Genomic DNA, 18,583 nt, shown 5'->3' on the forward strand with positions numbered 1-18,583 from the left:
GAATGTCATACCACTGAAGTCATCTCTTGCTCAGCTGCTTATTGGTGGGTATTTGCGAGCCATTTGGCCTATACTACCTATCTGTATTTTACTGAGCAGTTTATTTTATTTGACTTTAAAGTGTATTTATTCGTGCCTTTTTCTTTCAGATATACAGTTTTTAAATAAAATGAAAATCCATATTTTTCAAAGAAATACTTCAAATATAAATAAGTGAAAGTTTTGGAAAGAATCTAGCTAGTATCTAGATCAGAATCTAGATGAGTATGAGAAATTTTAAAATACTGGATTAGACCCCGGACTATTTTCTTTCCCTAGGAGTCTTTTTGACTAGGATTTCCAACCAGTAGATCAGGAATGCACTATAAGAACTTCAGATTGAAAGTTGTCCCTACTGTTGGTTCTCTTCCCTTTTTCAGAATTCCTGAAAGGGAACATGGAATCGACCAACAGAATGTATAGCCTCTTCCTCACCAAGGGGCTAAAATACCTGCTTTAAGTCAAATCACAGCTGGTGCTTTTTGAGCAGGATCTTTTCTTTCATTGCTTCAAATAATCTTTAAAGAGACTTGAGCTCCTAATAGAAGTTTGTGGTTCATTTACAAAATGATTTGTAAAGATTTCATGATCCCTTTGTCTCAGATCAAAGGTCAGCAAACTTTTTCTGGAAAAGACTAGAAGCATTTTATACTTTGTGGCCAAGAGGCAAAATTGAGGATATAATGCACATACTTACAGCTAAGAGAAAACAAAAAGATCACAAATTTTTATTGACAGAATTCAATATAGACTATTAGCAGTTGGAAATAGTTTTTAAAATACAGATCTACCAATGAGAAGAATGGAATTTTTGGTGGGGAGGACATGATACTTTGCTTAATTCATGTTCAAAGTCAGTGTTCTCTGTCACCACGTAATGACTGCAAGTGTTCATCTGTGAAAACCATTCTTTTTCATAGGTTGTATAAAAACAGATGGGAGACCAGATTTAGCCATAGTTTGCTGACCCTATATGAGATTATAAATTACTGCTCTTCTGTGTTGCTTTTGAGCTTGATGAAAAATCAGTGCTTTACTTATGTAATCCTTTTGGACATAAAGCATTCAAAGAGAAATTGGTTGGTTTTAAGGGTTTCAGTATAAGTTTTACTTTATTATTCTGATGGAGAAATAGAAGTCTTGCCTCTCGTTGTTATTCTAGTGAATGTCTAGTCTTTTGAGAATTTGTTGTTTTCTGGTGGAGGAAAAATTAGGTCTATAATATGTAACCTCAAGGACATAGTATAACATAATTTTAAGTATTCTAGATATATAAAATAGGAAATGAATAAGTACCTTTTTATATTAAAAATTCTATATTTACCTCATTCCACTTAATTTTTTTATTTTTGGCTTAACAGGAAAAAGAAGGCAAATTAAATTTCTTAAAATGGCTAATATTTTAGCAGTTGTAAGAATGATGATGATTTCTGTTCCTTTAACAAAGGTTTTAAAATGACTGAACATGATATTTATGCAGTTGTGTAGTTAACACGCAAGCTTGCAGTCTACTCACAACTGATTTTTTGTTGTTGTTGTTGTTTTTTATTTTTCTAGGGCTTCTGTCTGTGTAAGGTATATTCATTCCTCAGTAATGAAACTTAGTATATACCATATGGCAGCCTTGTTCCTAATGTGAATTATACACAGCATGCGATTAACCATCCTCTGGTATGAGACTTATATCTCCTGTGGCATTCACTAACGTGTCTGTCTGATGGTGTGATGTTTTAGGACTTGAATATTTGGTGTTTCTTGGTTTGTTTTAATTTCATATTTTCACACAAGCTTGGTCTGTTTACCTTTATTTTTGTGTCCTTTCTTTCTGTGTTCTCTCCACCTCTCTGCTTCACCTTTCTTAGCAAAGATGAGGATTTCTACCTTCAACATACATTGTTGGTCTTGTCTTCTGTTTTTGTTAGGAGGGACAGCAGTGTGATAAAAGAGGAAATCAAAGCCTTTCTTGCCAATCGGAGGATTTCCCAAGCAGTTGTTGCACAGGTTACAGGTAAGAGCTGAAGAGCCCTTTATTCTGGAATCATGTCTAGTCTCTGCCTTCTGGTGCAGATGTTGGAATATTGCTTGCATTTCTGCATTGCAGTGCAGACCTGTCAACTTAGGCATAATAATGTATGCCTGTGATTTAAAACCCATTGTCTCTGGTATCATGGAACTTCTCCAGTGATTTTTTTTTTTTTTTTTTACTTGTGCTAGTAAATTTTATAGCATTCATGATAAGCACAAAATTCCCCATTTTATGGCTAAAAAAGGGTTCTGTGGTTTTCTTGTAATTGTGACAAAGCTCATGACACATGCACATCCAACTGCTATCTGCATTTCATATTTTTAAAAGTTTTACGGTCCTCCTAATTCCTGATTTTACCAATTAAAAAATGATTCATGAGAGTAAAAGAAGTTGTTTTTTTTTTAACCACCTTTCTCTATGTGAAAGCTTTCCTCAAACCATTACTGAGAAGATAAGAGTTATCATGGTTTCTCTTTGTTCTTTATATCCCATCCATTACCCACCCCACCGCAGCCCCATCTTCAGTATGTGGTGTATATGTGTCATTCTCTATTCAGATTGCGTTTTTTTATGGAGTTCTTAAATTCTGGGGTAGCATGTCTTCTTTGTTGGTATGTAGTCTTCCCTTCTTGGATATCAATGGTTTATAAGACCTTAATAAAATCCACTATGCCCTAGTCATGAGAGGAACCAGAAACTCTTTTAACTACGGTTTGTAGTTGATACATTGTTGTATGTTGTCCATTAATAGATATGAAAATTATATTTTTCCTCCTTCCACCCTTTTTTAACATGCCATTAGCAGCTATGTGACTTTGGGCTTTTTAGCCTCTTCATCTCATTTTCTTACCTCTACAATGAAATAGTTGGATCTGATCATACATACCTTCCAGTTTTAAGATATCATTTCTGTTCTCTAGACATCTATATATATTAAAGCTAATTTACCTAAAAGGTTGTTATTGACCATAAATATGGTTAAAGATGAAACTTGAGACCTCAGAAGTCTTAAATTTCATCCCAAGAATCTAAGGTCAACCAATCTTAATACATGTATGTGTGTATAATATATAATACTAGTAATATATTTTTATAAATGATGCCTCTGTTCACGGTAAAAGATTTTAATAAAAGGCATATCTTCCATTTAGAAATCTTAAACAGGAGGATGGTGTGTGAATTTAACTTTTATAGTTTTCAATAGAATATTTAAAATAAATTCTTACCTTTATCTCCAAGGATTAAGGAATATGCTAACGGGACTATAAGGGCAAGTTAAGTGAGTTTTACCAAAACCCACTGATGGGCACTATGAAAAGATTCAGTGTTGTCTTTAGGACTTTTACTTTGCCTCCAAGATTAGAAGCAATAGTATCTTCTAGTTTGCCAGCCTACAGAAAAGAACAAAATTTTAGTGTTATAGAACAGTATTATAGAGTTGATTTTTTTCCCCCAGGTGGAAATATTTCTCAGCATCTTGAATACTCTGAATCTTGAATCATCTTGGACTTTTAAAATAGTAGCTTTTGAAACCCACCTGACTTTGATGTAAATTATAATAAAGTACCTTTAAATGGAATTTCTTAGGAGTAAAAAGGACTAGCTATACAATAGTGGATTAAACATAGTAGCCTTGCCTTTTTGGAAAGGGAAAATGAAAGATGTTTCAGCATCTTGCTATACAAAGTGTAGTCCATGGAAGAGCTAATTTGGAGCTTGTTAGAAATGTAAAGATACAGAGTACCACTCTACATGTACTGAATCAGAATTTACATTTTAATCAGATCCCCAGGTAATTTGGGTTTGAGAAGTACTATTCTAGGAGATTGGTAAGCTTTCCTGACATTAACTTCAATGGACTGGCATAGTTTTAACATTGTCCCACTCAGTAAGAGTCATCATGATGCCATCTCCTGTTTTTGAAAATATCTGTTTATCACATGGACCTTTCTTTTGCTGCTGTAACCATAGAATTTGAAGCTGTTAAAAACTTTTTTCCCCATTTCAACCTCAGTCCAACTTATTCTTCCTCTTCTTCATTCCTGCTCAAAAAGCTTGGGTGCATTTTCCCTTAATCATATATCTTCGATAGTTCTCCATTGTCTGAAAAATGGAACTCCTTATAGTCTGACACCAGCCTCCTTTTTATTGTCATCTTCTATTCACTATTCTCCCTCGCTAAATTTAGGTCCTTGCCATTTTCAGAATTCTTCTCGCTTGGATCCTTACAAATCATTTGTGCCTAGGATGCCTTTCCCCTTCTCACCTCAGCCTTATAAAATTGTGTTTATCAAGATTAGCTGTTACTATACTCATTCTGATTTTTCTGATCACTTTGGATCTAGTAGACTTCTCTTTTTTTCTGAAATCAATTACACTAAGTTCACCATGCTTAGATACTAAGCCGCATTACAGTTACGCGTTTGTTTATGCATTTAGAGTTCTTTTTTTTTTTTTGTTGCAATTTTTTTTAATTTTTTTTTAAATTTTTATTTATTTATTTTTTTTTTCAGCGTAACAGTATTCATTCTTTTTGCACGACACCCAGTGCTCCATGCAAAACGTGCCCTCCCCATCACCCACCACCTGTTCCCCCAACCTCCCACCCCTGACCCTTCAAAACCCTCAGGTTGTTTTTCAGAGTCCATAGTCTCTTATGGTTCGCCTCCCCTCCCCAATGTCCATAGCCCGCTCCCCCTCTCCCAATCCCACCTCCCCCCAGCAACCCCCAGTTTGTTTTGTGAGATTAAGAGTCATTTATGGTTTGTCTCCCTCCCAATCCCATCTTGTTTCATTTATTCTTCTCCTATCCCCCTACCCCCCCATGTTGCTTCTCCATGTCCTCATATCAGGGAGATCATATGATAGTTGTCTTTCTCCGATTGACTTATTTCACTAAGCATGATACGCTCTAGTTCCATCCACGTCGTCGCAAATGGCAAGATTTCATTTCTTTTGATGGCTGCATAGTATTCCATTGTGTATATATACCACATGCATTTAGAGTTCTTTAAATGCAGTGATCTTTCTTATATATCCTGAGTTTAGTGTTATACATGCTCTCTGAAGATTTCATATTTACCTGTCTACCTTGTAGTGCTGTCTTGTAGGGTAAAGGGAATTTTAGTGAAGCTAACACAAACTATACATATGAAAATTTATCCAGTGACTGCCCAGTGACGTTCCCTCTCCAAAAATAATTATTTATTTGCTCCAAAAATGCAGCATGAGTTTCTGCCCTTAAGGAATCCCATTTTTTCTCTTATCTGCTTTAATTGAATTATTTACATAAGGCAGCGGAGTGGGGATGATTTACAACTGCATTGCTTCATTGTCCCATTGATCAACTTGGTGAGTTCATGTATTTCTCAATTATTATTGTGTTATGCTTTCACCCGGCCCATCCAGCCATCAAGCTAGACTCAGGGACAGGGCTTTTCATTTCTAGAAAAGAGATCCAGTTATGGAATAGTAAGTTGGTGAGAACCAGTATAAAGCCTGGCTCTCATGATTGGCATACCTGGCATAGGTAGCTTATGTAAGGAAGCCTTCTAGCACCTAGGACTAACTCACTATGGGTACCTGATCTCAGTATATAGGCACTTTTTTATCTTTAAACATATTAGTCCAGTGTATCTTAGAGGAATATCTACCTGATGAAATCTACCCCAAAATAAAGTTTACATGTGGTGTTCCAGAATCTTTGTCCTATAATGGAGTCTTAGAAAGTTAAGTTCAGGGCCACCTGGGTGGCTCAGTGGGTTAAAGCCTCTGCCTTTGGCTCAGGTTATGATCTCAGGGTCCTGGGATCGAGCCCCGCACTGGGCTCTCTGCTCAGCGGGGAGCCTACTTCCCCCTCTCTCTCTCCGCCTGCCTCTCTGCCTACTTGTGATCTCTGTCTGTTAAACAAACAAATAAATAATAAATAAAAGTTAAGTTCAACTCTAATATGTGAAATAATGAAATAAATCAACCTTGAGATAAAAATGAGAACAAGCATAACAAAAGAAAATGCTAAATAAAAAAAAAATGTAGTGAGGTGCAAAATTATAACACATGTGCTTGTTCAAGAAACAAATACAGAGGCTTCTTTTTATAGATTTGGAGGATTTCTATAATAAGATAAACAAGAAGTTCATGGGTGGGGTCTGTATAAATAATATCCTACTGATAGGAAAAATGACAGTATAAACAGGATATAATAACAGTGCCTGCTGAATTTCCCAGCATGTTATTTGTAGCTTCTTTCACAGAGTCACAGCTGCTCCCACCAAGGGTAGATTTTTACCTCTGTCAGAGGTCAAACAGGATTCTAAATTCTGACTAACAATGGTGGGATGGGGAGCATAGCCCTTGCTTTAGTAATAACCCACACGTGGGTTTTATATTCACTTTCATGGTAAAACATTTTCTTTGGCTCTTAGAATTACTAAAATATGATTTTCTTTTTAAATGACCTCTGGGAAAAATCAAGGAGGCAGAATAAATGGGTAAGTGGGCAGAGCATGAGTGAGTGCTTTTCAGCCAAAAAAATACACTAATTGGATTCATATCCTCTTAAAGTGGAAGAAGAAGAAAAAATTTACATCTCTGAACTTTAAGAAATCTAGCACAATTTTGTTTTCTTGAATGATAGTAGTGTAATGAAAAAGCAACCATGAAACTTTAGAATACCAAAGTTCTAGTGCTTCTGTTTTAAATAGCCTTGGGGTCCTGGGAAGAATTATGTAGCTTCTCTGAGCCTCATTTTCCTTACTTATAAGATGAGAGGCTTTGACCAAGTATTTCCAAGAATCTTTTTGAATTACCAAATTCTATCCTGTTTTTTGTTTTTTAAAGATTTATTTATTTGTTTAAAAGAGAGAGAGAGAGCATATGAGTGGGGGAAGAGGCAGAGGGAGAGAATATCCAAGCAGACTCCCTCTGAGCTTGGAACCCAGCACAGGACTGGATCCCATGACCCAGATCAGGACCTGAGGCAAAACCAGGAGTTGGACACTCAACCAACTGAGCCACCCAGGCGCCCCAAATTCTATTCTGTTTTTAAACAAAGTTCATTTAACCAGTGTGTGTTTTACCGTCTCATTCCCAAAATGTAAGAATTTGTGTAGAGAAAGCTCTGAAACCAGTTTTAGAAATGTTCCAACTGTACTTAGATCACTTCCCTTTTTAAAATTTATGTTTAAAATGAAGTTTGAAAACACTGCATATTCAATCTAATTATAATAATTTCTTTACAAAGGTAGGTAAATATTGATCCTGTCCCCAAATGGAGAACTTCAGGCCAGATACTAAAAACCAACTAAAGTGTCAGTATACCTTTTTAAAAAATAGACTTCATTTTTTAGAGCAGTTTTAGATTCACAGCAAAAGTGAGTGGAAACTGCAGAATTTCTGTTTACTCCCTACCCCCTACACATGCACAGTCTCCTTACTACAGGCACCTCCCACTGGAGTGCTACATTTGTTATAATGTATAAAGCTACATCGACACCATTATTATCACCAAAAGTCCACACTTTACATTATATGTAAATGGTTTTGTACATTCTGTGGGGTTTTTAAAAAATGTATAATGACAAGTATCTGCCATTATAGTATCACAATATGATGCTACGGTTTCATTTCCTACAAATCCTCTGAGTTCTGCCTGTTCATCCCTTCTTTTCTCCCTGCTAACCCCTTGGCAACCACTGTCTTTTTACTGTCTCGACAGTTTTGCCTTTTCCAGAATGTTATCCTAGAATATGTAGCTTTTTCATGTTGGCATCTTCCTCTTAGTAATATGGTTTTAAGACTCCTTAAATGTCTTTTCATGACTTGATAGCTCATTTCTTTTTGGTGCTAAATAATATTCCATTGTCTGAACTTAACACAGTTTATTCAGCCATTCATTACTGAAAGACATCTTGATTTCCTCCCAAGTTTTGGCAGTTATGAATAAAGTTACTATAATGTTGGTAAGGCATATATCACAGACTGTAGTATTATCCTAATGTCATACAACGAAATATAACTAATTGTCAAGCTCATCTGACAAGATTTTATCAATTCCTGCTTAATGAATTTCACTAGTTTTAGGTAGATCTCCAATATGAAGGCAGTTACCTGTCTACAAAAAGCAAATTTCTGTATTTGAGATTTAACTTCTGTCTCCAAATTGAAAAAGTTTTTATTTGTTAGGAGAAAACGTCTTTTCAGATCTTTGAATGGACTGCAGTTACCAACAATATAAATATTTTTGCAGAGTGCAGTTAGGATTTTCTCTTGTTTTGAAGTCTCTAGAGAATAAGAACAGATGTTGTCCTGTGGTTCAAAAAATTCTTACTTTTTTAAAATCTCATTTTCTTCTATCTTCTGCAATTTGCTGGCAAACTATTTTCTCATAAACATAACACATAAGATTATGTTTTCCTTTTCCTAGAGAAAAAGTCTAGCCTCTGTATCTGAATACCCACATTTTCTCACTTTGGTGATAGCTTAGTAAGAAATTGGGGTGAAAATAACTTCAGAGGATACTTTTGTTGTTAGAAAATCAGTTTGCTACAATTCTTGAAGTTCTTGAAATTCATTGTCCTACCAAGGCTTTCATCATCTCAAATACAGTGTAGAGGACTGCAAATTTTTAGTGTCAAAGTTAAGAAGGTTGGTTCGCAAGTAAGAACAAGATTTTTTCCTCCACCTGTATTTAAAGTAGAAACTATATGCCACCATAAGCTTCGACAAAAGTGACTTTAAAAGGTTAGACATAGATGTGGCTTTTTCCCCAGTTAGTCATTTTCATTTTTGCTTCTCACTAATTCTTGTTTCCTAAGATTGTGGAGAAAACTCTTTACCTGAAGTATAATATTACTTTAGCAGTTTTAGGAACTATTTCTTACTTAACATAAGTTAATTTTCCTTATATTAAAAAAAAAGCAACAGGAATAAAGACAGAATACCCTAGTAAATAAGTCAGAAGGTTTCTGTGATAAAATAGCAAAATCTAAAGTTCAGCTGTAGTTCATGTGAGTCATCAGGCAATATTATAAATAACTTCCTGCAGAAAAAAGCTTTGAAGGGATAAATACCATTTTTTGTAAACTATACTATGGTCTTTTATGTGTTAAGGAATTATTCTGTTAACTCTTGACGTTTACTCAGCGATAGATCTTAAATTGAAGGATTTGACCTCAGTTGCTACAAATAATTTGTTCTGTCAGGAAGACATACTAGATTTAGTAGTATGTAGTTACTAACTTTAGTAACTTACAACTTTAGTAAATTCTAACTTTAGTAACTTCCTTAGGTAAGGAACTGAAGCTTGAACTAACCAAACTAACCAAGTTTGAGGGTGGTGGTATCTGAGAGGTTTGTAAAATTGTTTAACAATCATTCAGATTCTTACGGCCTTTAAGAAAGCTTTTTTTTTTTTTTTAATATTTTATTTGTTTATTTGACAGAGATCACAAGTAGGCAGAGAGGCAGGCAGAGAGAGAGGGGGAAACAGGCTCTCCGCTGAGCAGAGGGCCCGATGCGGGGCTCGATCCCAGGACCCTGAGATCATGACCTGAGCTGAAGGCAGAGGCTTTAACCCATTGAGCCACCCAGGCGCCCCTAAGAAAGCTTTTAATATCACCATGTGTCAACTTTAGCTAAATTTAACTGTATCTTTTGATCTTACGAAACTTGAGATATGCAGGGGAAATGTGCTCTTTTCCTTTATTTTTAATTGCTTTTATTTAGATAAAATTTGTATAAGAGTATTGGTCTCTGAATTGTACCACATTTATACAGTGGTATAACCAAAATTAGGAGATAGAACATTTTTAGTATTTCATCAGGTTCCTTCCTGCCTGTTTGCAGTCATATACCTCACCCCACTGCAAGCCCCTGCCAGCCACAGAACTGCATTCTGTCAGTATAGTTTTGCATTTTCTAGAATTGTCATTGACTAGAATCATACAATACATACCTTTTTTTATGTGTCACTTCTTTCTTTTTGTGACTTCTTTCACTTATGATACTTTTGAGTTTCGTTAGTATTGTTACATGTATCCATAGTTCTTAAGTTTTAAATGCTGAATGCTAGTTAATGGAGTGGATATAACAAAATTCATTTATCCATTAATCAGTTGATGGCCATTTGAGTAGTTTTCAGGTTTGGGCAATTATGAATTAAACTGCTGTGAACATTTGTCTGCATGGCTTTACATGGATATATTTTTTCATACTGAGGAATGGGATTGTGGTGTTATTGGTAAGTATATGTTTAACTTTTCAAGAAATTGTCAAACTGTGGTCCAAAATGGCTATACCATTTTGCACTCCCACTAGCAATATATGAGATTTCCAGTTGCTTTGCATTCTCTTCAACACTTGGTAATTAGTATTTGTGTTTCTGTTTAGGTTTAGCCATTCTAGTGAATATGTAATAGCATCTCACTCTAGTTTTATTTTGCATTTTTCTAATGATTATGTTGAGCATCTTTTCAGATGCTCATTTACTATTCATGTATCTTCTTAGGTGAAATGTCTGTCAAATTTTTTACCCATTGTTTTTTAATCAGGTTGTTTCCCTTACTATTGATTACAAGAGTTCGTGTATATTCTGGGTACAAGTCCTTGAAAAAGTGGATATAACAGTTATCCTATTCTGAGGCTTGCATTTTCATTTTCCTAGTGTTATATTTCAAAGAGCAAATGTTTTAATTTTAAGTTATATTTATCTTTTTTTCCCTTTATGGTTCATGCTTTTTCTGTCCTAAGAAAATATTCCTAAATTAAGTCTCAAAGATTTTCTTATGTTTTCTCCTGAAAGCTTTATAATTTCAGCTTGTACATTAGGTCTGTGAACCATTTTAAGTTAATTTTTTTGTATGCATAAAGTAAAGGTTAAGACCTACTTTTTTCCCCTATGGATATTCAATTGTTGGAGCACCATTTGTTGAAAATGGTCAGCAATAGTCAGGTGACTAGTTTTTCCCTACTCAATTACGTTGGCACTTTTGTCAGAAATCCACTGAGTATTTATGCCTGGGTCTATTTCTGGACTGACTGTTGTATTCCTTTGGTCTTTACATTTATCCTTATAACAATACAAAACTATAGATTTTTGTAGTAAGTCTTGAAGTTTTTCTTTCTTAAGATCACTGTTATTCTAGGTCTTTGGCATTTCCATATACATTTTATTTTATTTATTTTTTTAAAATTTTTTATTTATTTGACAGAGAGAAATCACAACTAGGCAGAGAGGCAGGCAGAGAGAGAGGAGGAAGCAGGCTCCCTGCAGAGCAGAGAGCCCGATGTGGGGCTCGATCCCAGGACCCTGGGATCATGACCTGAGCTGAAGACAGAGGCTTTAACCCACTGAGCCACCCAGGCGCCCCTCCATATACATTTTAAAATTACCTTGTCATTTTCTACAAAAAAGGTATTTGTAATGAGATTGGGATTGGGATTATGTTGAATATAGGTCAGTCTGTATTAGGAATTGATGTCTTAATACTGAGTATTTTAATCCATGAACATGGTATGCCTTCATTTCTTTAGGTCTTTATTTCTCTCAACCATGTTAGTTTTCAATGTATAGGTCTTACACATATTTTCTTGAGTTATCTCTGTTTTGCATTTTTGATACTATTACATTGGTACTATCTTTAAAGTTGATTTCTAGTTGTTTGTTTCTTGAGTCACAGAATAATTGTTTCTTGAGTCACAGAATAGTTGATTTGGGTATATTCTGTTTTCTGGTCTTGCTAAATTCATTTATTCTTGTAGGTTTTTAAAAAATTCTTAGGATTTTCTCTGTGGAAAATCTTGTTATCTGTGAGTAGACTTAATTCTCCTTCTTCCTTTTCTTTCTTTTTTTTTTTTTTTAAGATTTTATTTATTTATTTGACAGAGAGAGAGACCTCAATTAGGCAGAGAGGCAGGCAGAGAAAGGGGGAAGCAGGCTCCCCACTGAGCAGAGAGCCCATGCAGGCTCATCCCAGGGCCTGAGATTATGACCTGAGCCAAAGGCAAAGGCTTAACCCACTGAGTCACCCAGGTGCCCTCAGAACTATTTTTCTAACAGACTTTGCTCACTCTGTGTCTTCATTAATTTTTGCAATATTTCACACTTTTTCATCATATTTGTTATGGTGATCTGTGATCAGTTATCTTTGTGTTACTATTGTAATTGTTTTGGAGCATCATGAACTGCTTCCATCTAAGACAGCCCCTCCTTCTTCCTTTTCAATGATTGTGCCTTTTATTTCTATTTCTTGCCTCAATCCACTGATTAGGACCACCAGTTAAAAAAAAAAAAAAACAAAAACAAAAACCAAAAACTGAACATAGTAATGAGAACACATATCTTTGCCTTTTCTCCAAGCCTAGGGAGCAGGCATTCACTCTTTCACCATTAAGTGTGTTCTTAGTGTTAGGTTTTTCATAGCTGTCCTTTATCAAGATCCCCTTCAAGGGAGTTTCCTCTGTTTCTGATTTCTGAGAATTTTTGTCATGAGTGGATGTTGTATTTTTGTCAAATGCTTTTTCTGCATCTACCGAGATTACCACATGATTTTTCTTTTTTAGTCTTGTTAATATGGTGAATTACATTGATTGATTTTTCACACGTTAAACCAACCTTGCACTTTGGGAAAAATTCCACTGAATCATTTGTATATATTTGTATATATATCATTTTTATCTATTTTGATTCAATTTGCTGATACTCTAGTATTGTAGAATTGTAGTGTCTGTGCTCATTAGGGGTATTGTTCAGGGTTTGTTTTGCTTTTTCGATTTCCTGTAATGTCTTTGGTCTAGTTTATTATTATGATAATGTGGCCTCATAAGATGAGTTGGGAAGTGTTTCTTTCCCTCGTGTTTTTAGAAGAATTGATGTAAAGTTGGTGTTATTTCTTCCTTAAATATCTTTGAAACTGTGCTTTTTTTTTTTTTTAATAGTGATTATCTTACACTTGGCTGTTACTTAACTAAAGGATTTTGTCCTTTAGGGTTTCTATCTTGTACTGAAGGCTGCAGATAGCATATAGAATAGTGGAGATTATCAGGTCCTTAATACCTCAAAGGTTGCCAGCACTTTTCTACATGATTTTTTCCTTGGCAGAAATACTTTTCTCTTGCCTGTTGCCTAAAATAGCAAGATTACAAACCACAAACCAAATTGAATTTGCTTTAGATAGAGCAATAACCCTTCCCCTGTGCCCTACTATGCCTGAGTATAGGACATAGTTTTTACACACTTAAGCTATGAGATTTTGCTTCCTGTAGTAGTTTTAAAAATATTGAATGGCCTGTCTCTAAATCTGTTCCCAAGCAGATATGTGGACAGTCTTGGTTTTGAACACATTGATTTTAATGTACATATCCAATATAACATTACCCCAGGCTTGCTGTCATTGTTCTTGATGAGAACATAGGGAAGAGTTTTTAGAACATTCTTAATGTGATCTTTATTTAATGTTTTGAGACATTTTAAAGACTAGAATATGCTGTTTTCATAAAAGTGCATTTTTTTCTCCTTTGTTGTGAATATAAAGATTGATCATGGGGGGCACCTGGGTGGCTCAGTGGGTTGGGCCTCTGCCTTCAGCTCAAGTCATGATCTCAGGGTCCTGAGATCGAGCCCCACATGGGGCTCTCTGCTCAGCGGGGAGCCTGCTTCCCTTCCTCTCTCTCTGCCTGCCTCTCTGCCTACTTGTGATCTCTCTCTGTCAAATAAATAAAATCTTTAAAAAAAAAAAAAAAAAGATTGATCATGGTACCCAAGCCCTTTTGTTGCTGAATATTTTTTTGGAAGACATATTACCAGTTTGTCTTGATTTTTCTAGACATAAAGAATGTCTTTGAAATGTTTGAGTGCTGTATTTTAAAATAATTTTCATGTGTAATAATATTTAGTAAGAACAATACCTCTTGAACCATTGTTGTGTATACTTTTATTTGTATATTTGTATATAACTGTATATAATTTATATATTTGTATATATACATGTATATAAATGTATATAAAGCTCAGCTTTATCATTGTGCTAGGTAACCTACCAGGAGAGCACATAGCCCTCCGAAGTGATTTGTGGATGACCAGTGGCTCTGCATTTTATTGCTCTGCCCCTTGTTAGCTAAACTTCTCTTTTTGGAGGGTTTTTATTTTTAGCTGTAATTTATTTTAACACTTACCAAGTGCTAGATGCTCTGCTAACTGTTTTATATATTTGAGAGGCAGGTGTTAACTTCTTCAGTTACAGGCAAGAAAACTGAGGCTAAACGGGAGTCAGTTATTTCCCCATAGTCACACAGTTCATTGCCGTTTGTCTTGCTGCAAAGCCAGTGTTTGTTACATAGCATTACAGTATATAGATGCAGTATAGTGCAGTGGTCTAGAACATGACTTTGAAGGTTAAAATATGTTTTCTGGGGGCCCTTGGGTGGCTCAGTGGGTTAAGCCTCTGCCTTTGGCTCAGGTCATGGTCTCAGGGTCCTGGGATCGAGCCTCACATCGGGCTCTCTGCTTAGAAGGGAGCCTGCTTCCCCCTCTCTCTGCCTGCCCCTCTGCCTACTTGTGATCTCTATCTCTGTCAAATAAATAAATAAATAATCTTTTAAAAAAGTATATATGTTTTCTGTCACTTACTAGTTACATATCTTTGTGCACATTACTGAATATCTTAATCCTCAGTTTCTTCTTTTGGGAAATGAGAATAATAATAATACCTACCTAACAGGGTTTTTGAGATTAAATGAGTTGGTTTATGTAAAGTTTCTGGTACATAGTAAATGCCCTAGAAGTCTTATTATTATCTTTATATGATATATGATATATCATATCATTATATATTATCATATATGATAATATTATTATCATTTCTATACTCCTTAGTCCCTCTCCAGATTGATTTTTCTTAAGCTAAACTTCCTGAGACTAAATATATTAACCATAATGTTTCCAGCCTTTGGCCACTTAATAATGAACTTTAAAAAATATATAGCACCCCCTGTTCATTTCAGCATATTTATAAGCTAGGATGTGAAAATAACCTATACAGTAGAATATTATTCAGCCATAAAAAAGAAGAAAATCATGCCATTTGTGACAACATAGATAGACCTTGAGGGTATTTGTGACAACGTAGACCCTATTACTAAATGAAACAAGTCAGACAGAGAGAGACAAATATAGGATATCATTTATATGTAGAATCTTAAAAAACCCCAGATTTATAGATACAGAGAACAGACTGGTGTTTGCCAGTGTTGGGGAGTTAGGGGGCGGGCAGAATGGGTGAAGGTGGTCAAAAAGTACAAACTTCCACTTATAAATAAATCCTCAGGATATAATGTAACAGCATGGGCACCATAGTTAACAGTGCTCTATTGTACATTTGAAAGCTGCTAAGAGAGTAAATCTTAGAAGTTCTTATCCTACACACAAAAGAATTTTAACTATGTATCATGATAGCTTTTAACCAGACTTAATGTGGTAATCATTTCTTGAGAAATGTATCAAGTATATTGACACCTAAAACTAACATAAAAAATTTCACGATAGATTAGGGATTTTAATGTAAGAGTATGAAAAAGCATGTTAGTGAGTTGATTTCAGATTCACCATTGCAGCTAACCTTTAAGAATATATCATTTGTCAAGTTTTAATGTAATATCAGAGAATATCCACAGTCCATTGGGGGGGAAAAAAAACTATTAAAATACTCCTTCCTTTTCCATCTGAAAAAAATACTGTGTAAGTTCATTTGATATTAGCATGGAGAACTTTCTTCACCATTACTATTCCATTTTGATATACAAAAAATTGCCTTAAAAATATTATTTACATAATTACAGCTAATACTGAGAGTTAGAAAGTAGGGAGGAAAGTTCAGCTCCCCTTATAGCAAGATCTTCCTTTTCTCTGCCCCATAATTTTCAGCCTGTTGACCTTGCCAGAATTCTGTCTAGTATCCTCATTTTATTATTCAAAAGGTGGGGAAATCAGTTGTGGCAATGGTTGTACAATGCTTTGAATATACTAAAAACCATTGAATTGTACATTTTAAATGGGTAAATTGTATGGTATATGAATTATATTTAATAAATCTGTTTTAAAAGATAGAAGGGAAAGTGAAAATCATTCAAAATTATCTTTTGAACAGAATTAGGTCACTAAAATGAAATTTAAGATTTTTCTATGTATTCTTATTATGGAAATAAAAACCTAAAAAACTAAAAGTGAAAAATTTAAAAATATAAATTTACTTAATATATTAGAAAATATATTCATGTGGTTTACACTTCAGATGTACATAGGGTATACAGAGCTAAATCTTTCTTTTATCTCTGTCCCTTAGTCATAATCCCCTTTTCAGAAGATAGGAACTTCACCAGTGTCTGGACAGATACTTTATGCATTTACAAGCAAGTAAGTAGGGCCCTGGGTGGCTCTGTCGGTTAAGGGTGTGCCTTCAGCTCAGGTCATGATTCCAGAGTCCTGGGATTGAGCTGGGTGTTGAGCTCTCTAGAGAGCTCAGCGGGGGAGCCTTTTTCTCCCTCTCCTCCCGTTCCTGCTGTCTTGCTATCTCTGTTGCTATCTCTCTCTCTCTAATAAATAAATAAAATTAAAAAAAAAAAACAAATAAGTATAAGGGTGCCTGGTGGCACAGTTGGTTTAGCATCCAGCTCTTGGTTTTTGTGCAGATTATGATCTCAGGGTCATGGGCTTGAGCCTAGAATCAAGCCCCACATCTTGCTTCTCACTCAGCATGCAGTCTCCTTGGGATTCTCACCCTCTCCCTTTTCTCCTCCCATTCGTTCTCTCTCTCTCTCTCAAATAAATCTTAAAAAAAAAAAAAAAGTAATTAAGTATATCCATAGTCCTTTCTCCTTTTTTGCCAGAGGGTTTCTATGCTATTTACATTATTCTATACTGAGCTTTTGTAACTTGGAAGTTATCCCATATTAGTATGTAAAGAATATTATCACTGGGTTTGGGTTTTTTGGGGTTTTTTTTTCTTTGGTGATTTTGTTCTTTTATTGGTACATAAAATAATGATCATCTTGATAGTCATTGTTGTCATAGATTCTATGAAATGTGGTATAAGTGTTGATGAACACCCTGCTTGGTTTGATCTGCAAATCAGTTTTAGCTATCTATACTTTAAACATTGCTGTGTATCTTTACCAACAATTGGTACATTGTTAGATGTTGTCAAGTTTTCTAACATGATAAAAGTGAAATGGTATTTCACTGCAGTTTTTTTTTATTTTACTTTTTATTGAAGTGTAATAATAAATAACATATTAGTTTCGTGTGTACGACATAATGATTCAAAATTTGTATATATTGTGAAATGATCACCACAATAAGTCTAGTTAGCATCTGTCACCCCACATAGTTATAAAATAATTTTTTTTCTTATGGTAAAGACTTGTGAGATTTACTCTCTTAGCAGATTTCATCACTGCAGTTATAAATGTATTTTTCTGATTATAATTAAAGTTAAACATCATTTAATATTTATTGACCATTTATACTTTCTCTGAATTGCCTGTTTAAATCTGTTGCCAGTATTTTGTTTTGTTTTGTTTTTGTTTTAAGATTTTATGTATCTATTTGACAGAGAGAGAGAGAGCAGGAACACATCCAGGGGGAGTGGGAGAGAGAAAGCAGGCCTCCTGCCGAGCAGGGAGCCTGATGTGGGGCTGGATCCCAGAACCCTAGGATCATGAACTGAGCTGAAAGCAGACACTTAACAACTGAGCCACCCACGTGCCCCTGTCACTGATTTTGAAAGGTTGTCTTTTTCTGTTTTGTTTTAATTTAAATTTTTTTGACAAAATTTTATATACTTAAGATGTAAATGTGATTTTTGGTATGTGTATATATTGTCATCATTGTCCCAAAAAATGCATAGTATCCCATCTTCTAAATACTATAATTTTCAATCAACTATTAACATTTAGCAATTCAGTAGCTACTTTAAACTGGTTTCTTTTGCCTTTATCCCCCACGTAGGCACTAAATATTTGTTTAATAAATTAAGTAAATAAAATTTAGATAAAGGTTTAGATAAGATTTAGCTTGATGATTGTCATAATCACATTCTCTTAAATATACATATACTTTTGTATGTGTAACTTTTTTTAAAAAAATATGTATACACACTCCCTTTGACCATGTAATTTATCTCATAGGAATTTATCCAGTGAAATAGTTGCTTATGTGTCTACAGTGATAAACATGCAGGAATATTTATTGCAGCATATTATATTTTAGCAAAAGATTCTAAATAACCTGAGTGTCCATCAGTAGGGGACTAGTTAGGTAAGTTATGATATATCATATTATGGAGCACTATTTATTTATAAAAAAATAAGGCAGCTCTATATATATCTCGAGTAGAATGGGAAAGAGAATGTTGTAAAGTGGTGGGAGAGAGGTGAGTGATTTTATTTTTAAGCACCAATTTTTAAAAATTTTTATGATTACTATTTATTTTTTTCAATTTCTTTTTGTTATTATGTTAGTTGCCA

General features: G+C 34.7%; 1 protein-coding gene across 12 annotated transcripts in view; it reads left to right on the plus strand.

The window, feature by feature from the left end:
- The window catches only part of HMBOX1 (homeobox containing 1), a 205,299-nt gene that overhangs the window by 95,516 nt on the left and 91,200 nt on the right, over positions 1–18,583 (plus strand). For all 12 annotated transcript variants that reach the window (XM_045989231.1, XM_045989258.1, XM_045989266.1 and 9 more), the window contains exon 4: positions 1,962–2,047. In XM_045989231.1, coding sequence (XP_045845187.1) covers positions 1,962–2,047 — 86 coding nt within the window. The remainder of the gene's footprint in view (positions 1–1,961; positions 2,048–18,583) is intronic.

This window comes from Meles meles, chromosome 2 (assembly GCF_922984935.1).
Source record: "Meles meles chromosome 2, mMelMel3.1 paternal haplotype, whole genome shotgun sequence".
Lineage (NCBI taxonomy): Eukaryota > Metazoa > Chordata > Mammalia > Carnivora > Mustelidae > Meles > Meles meles.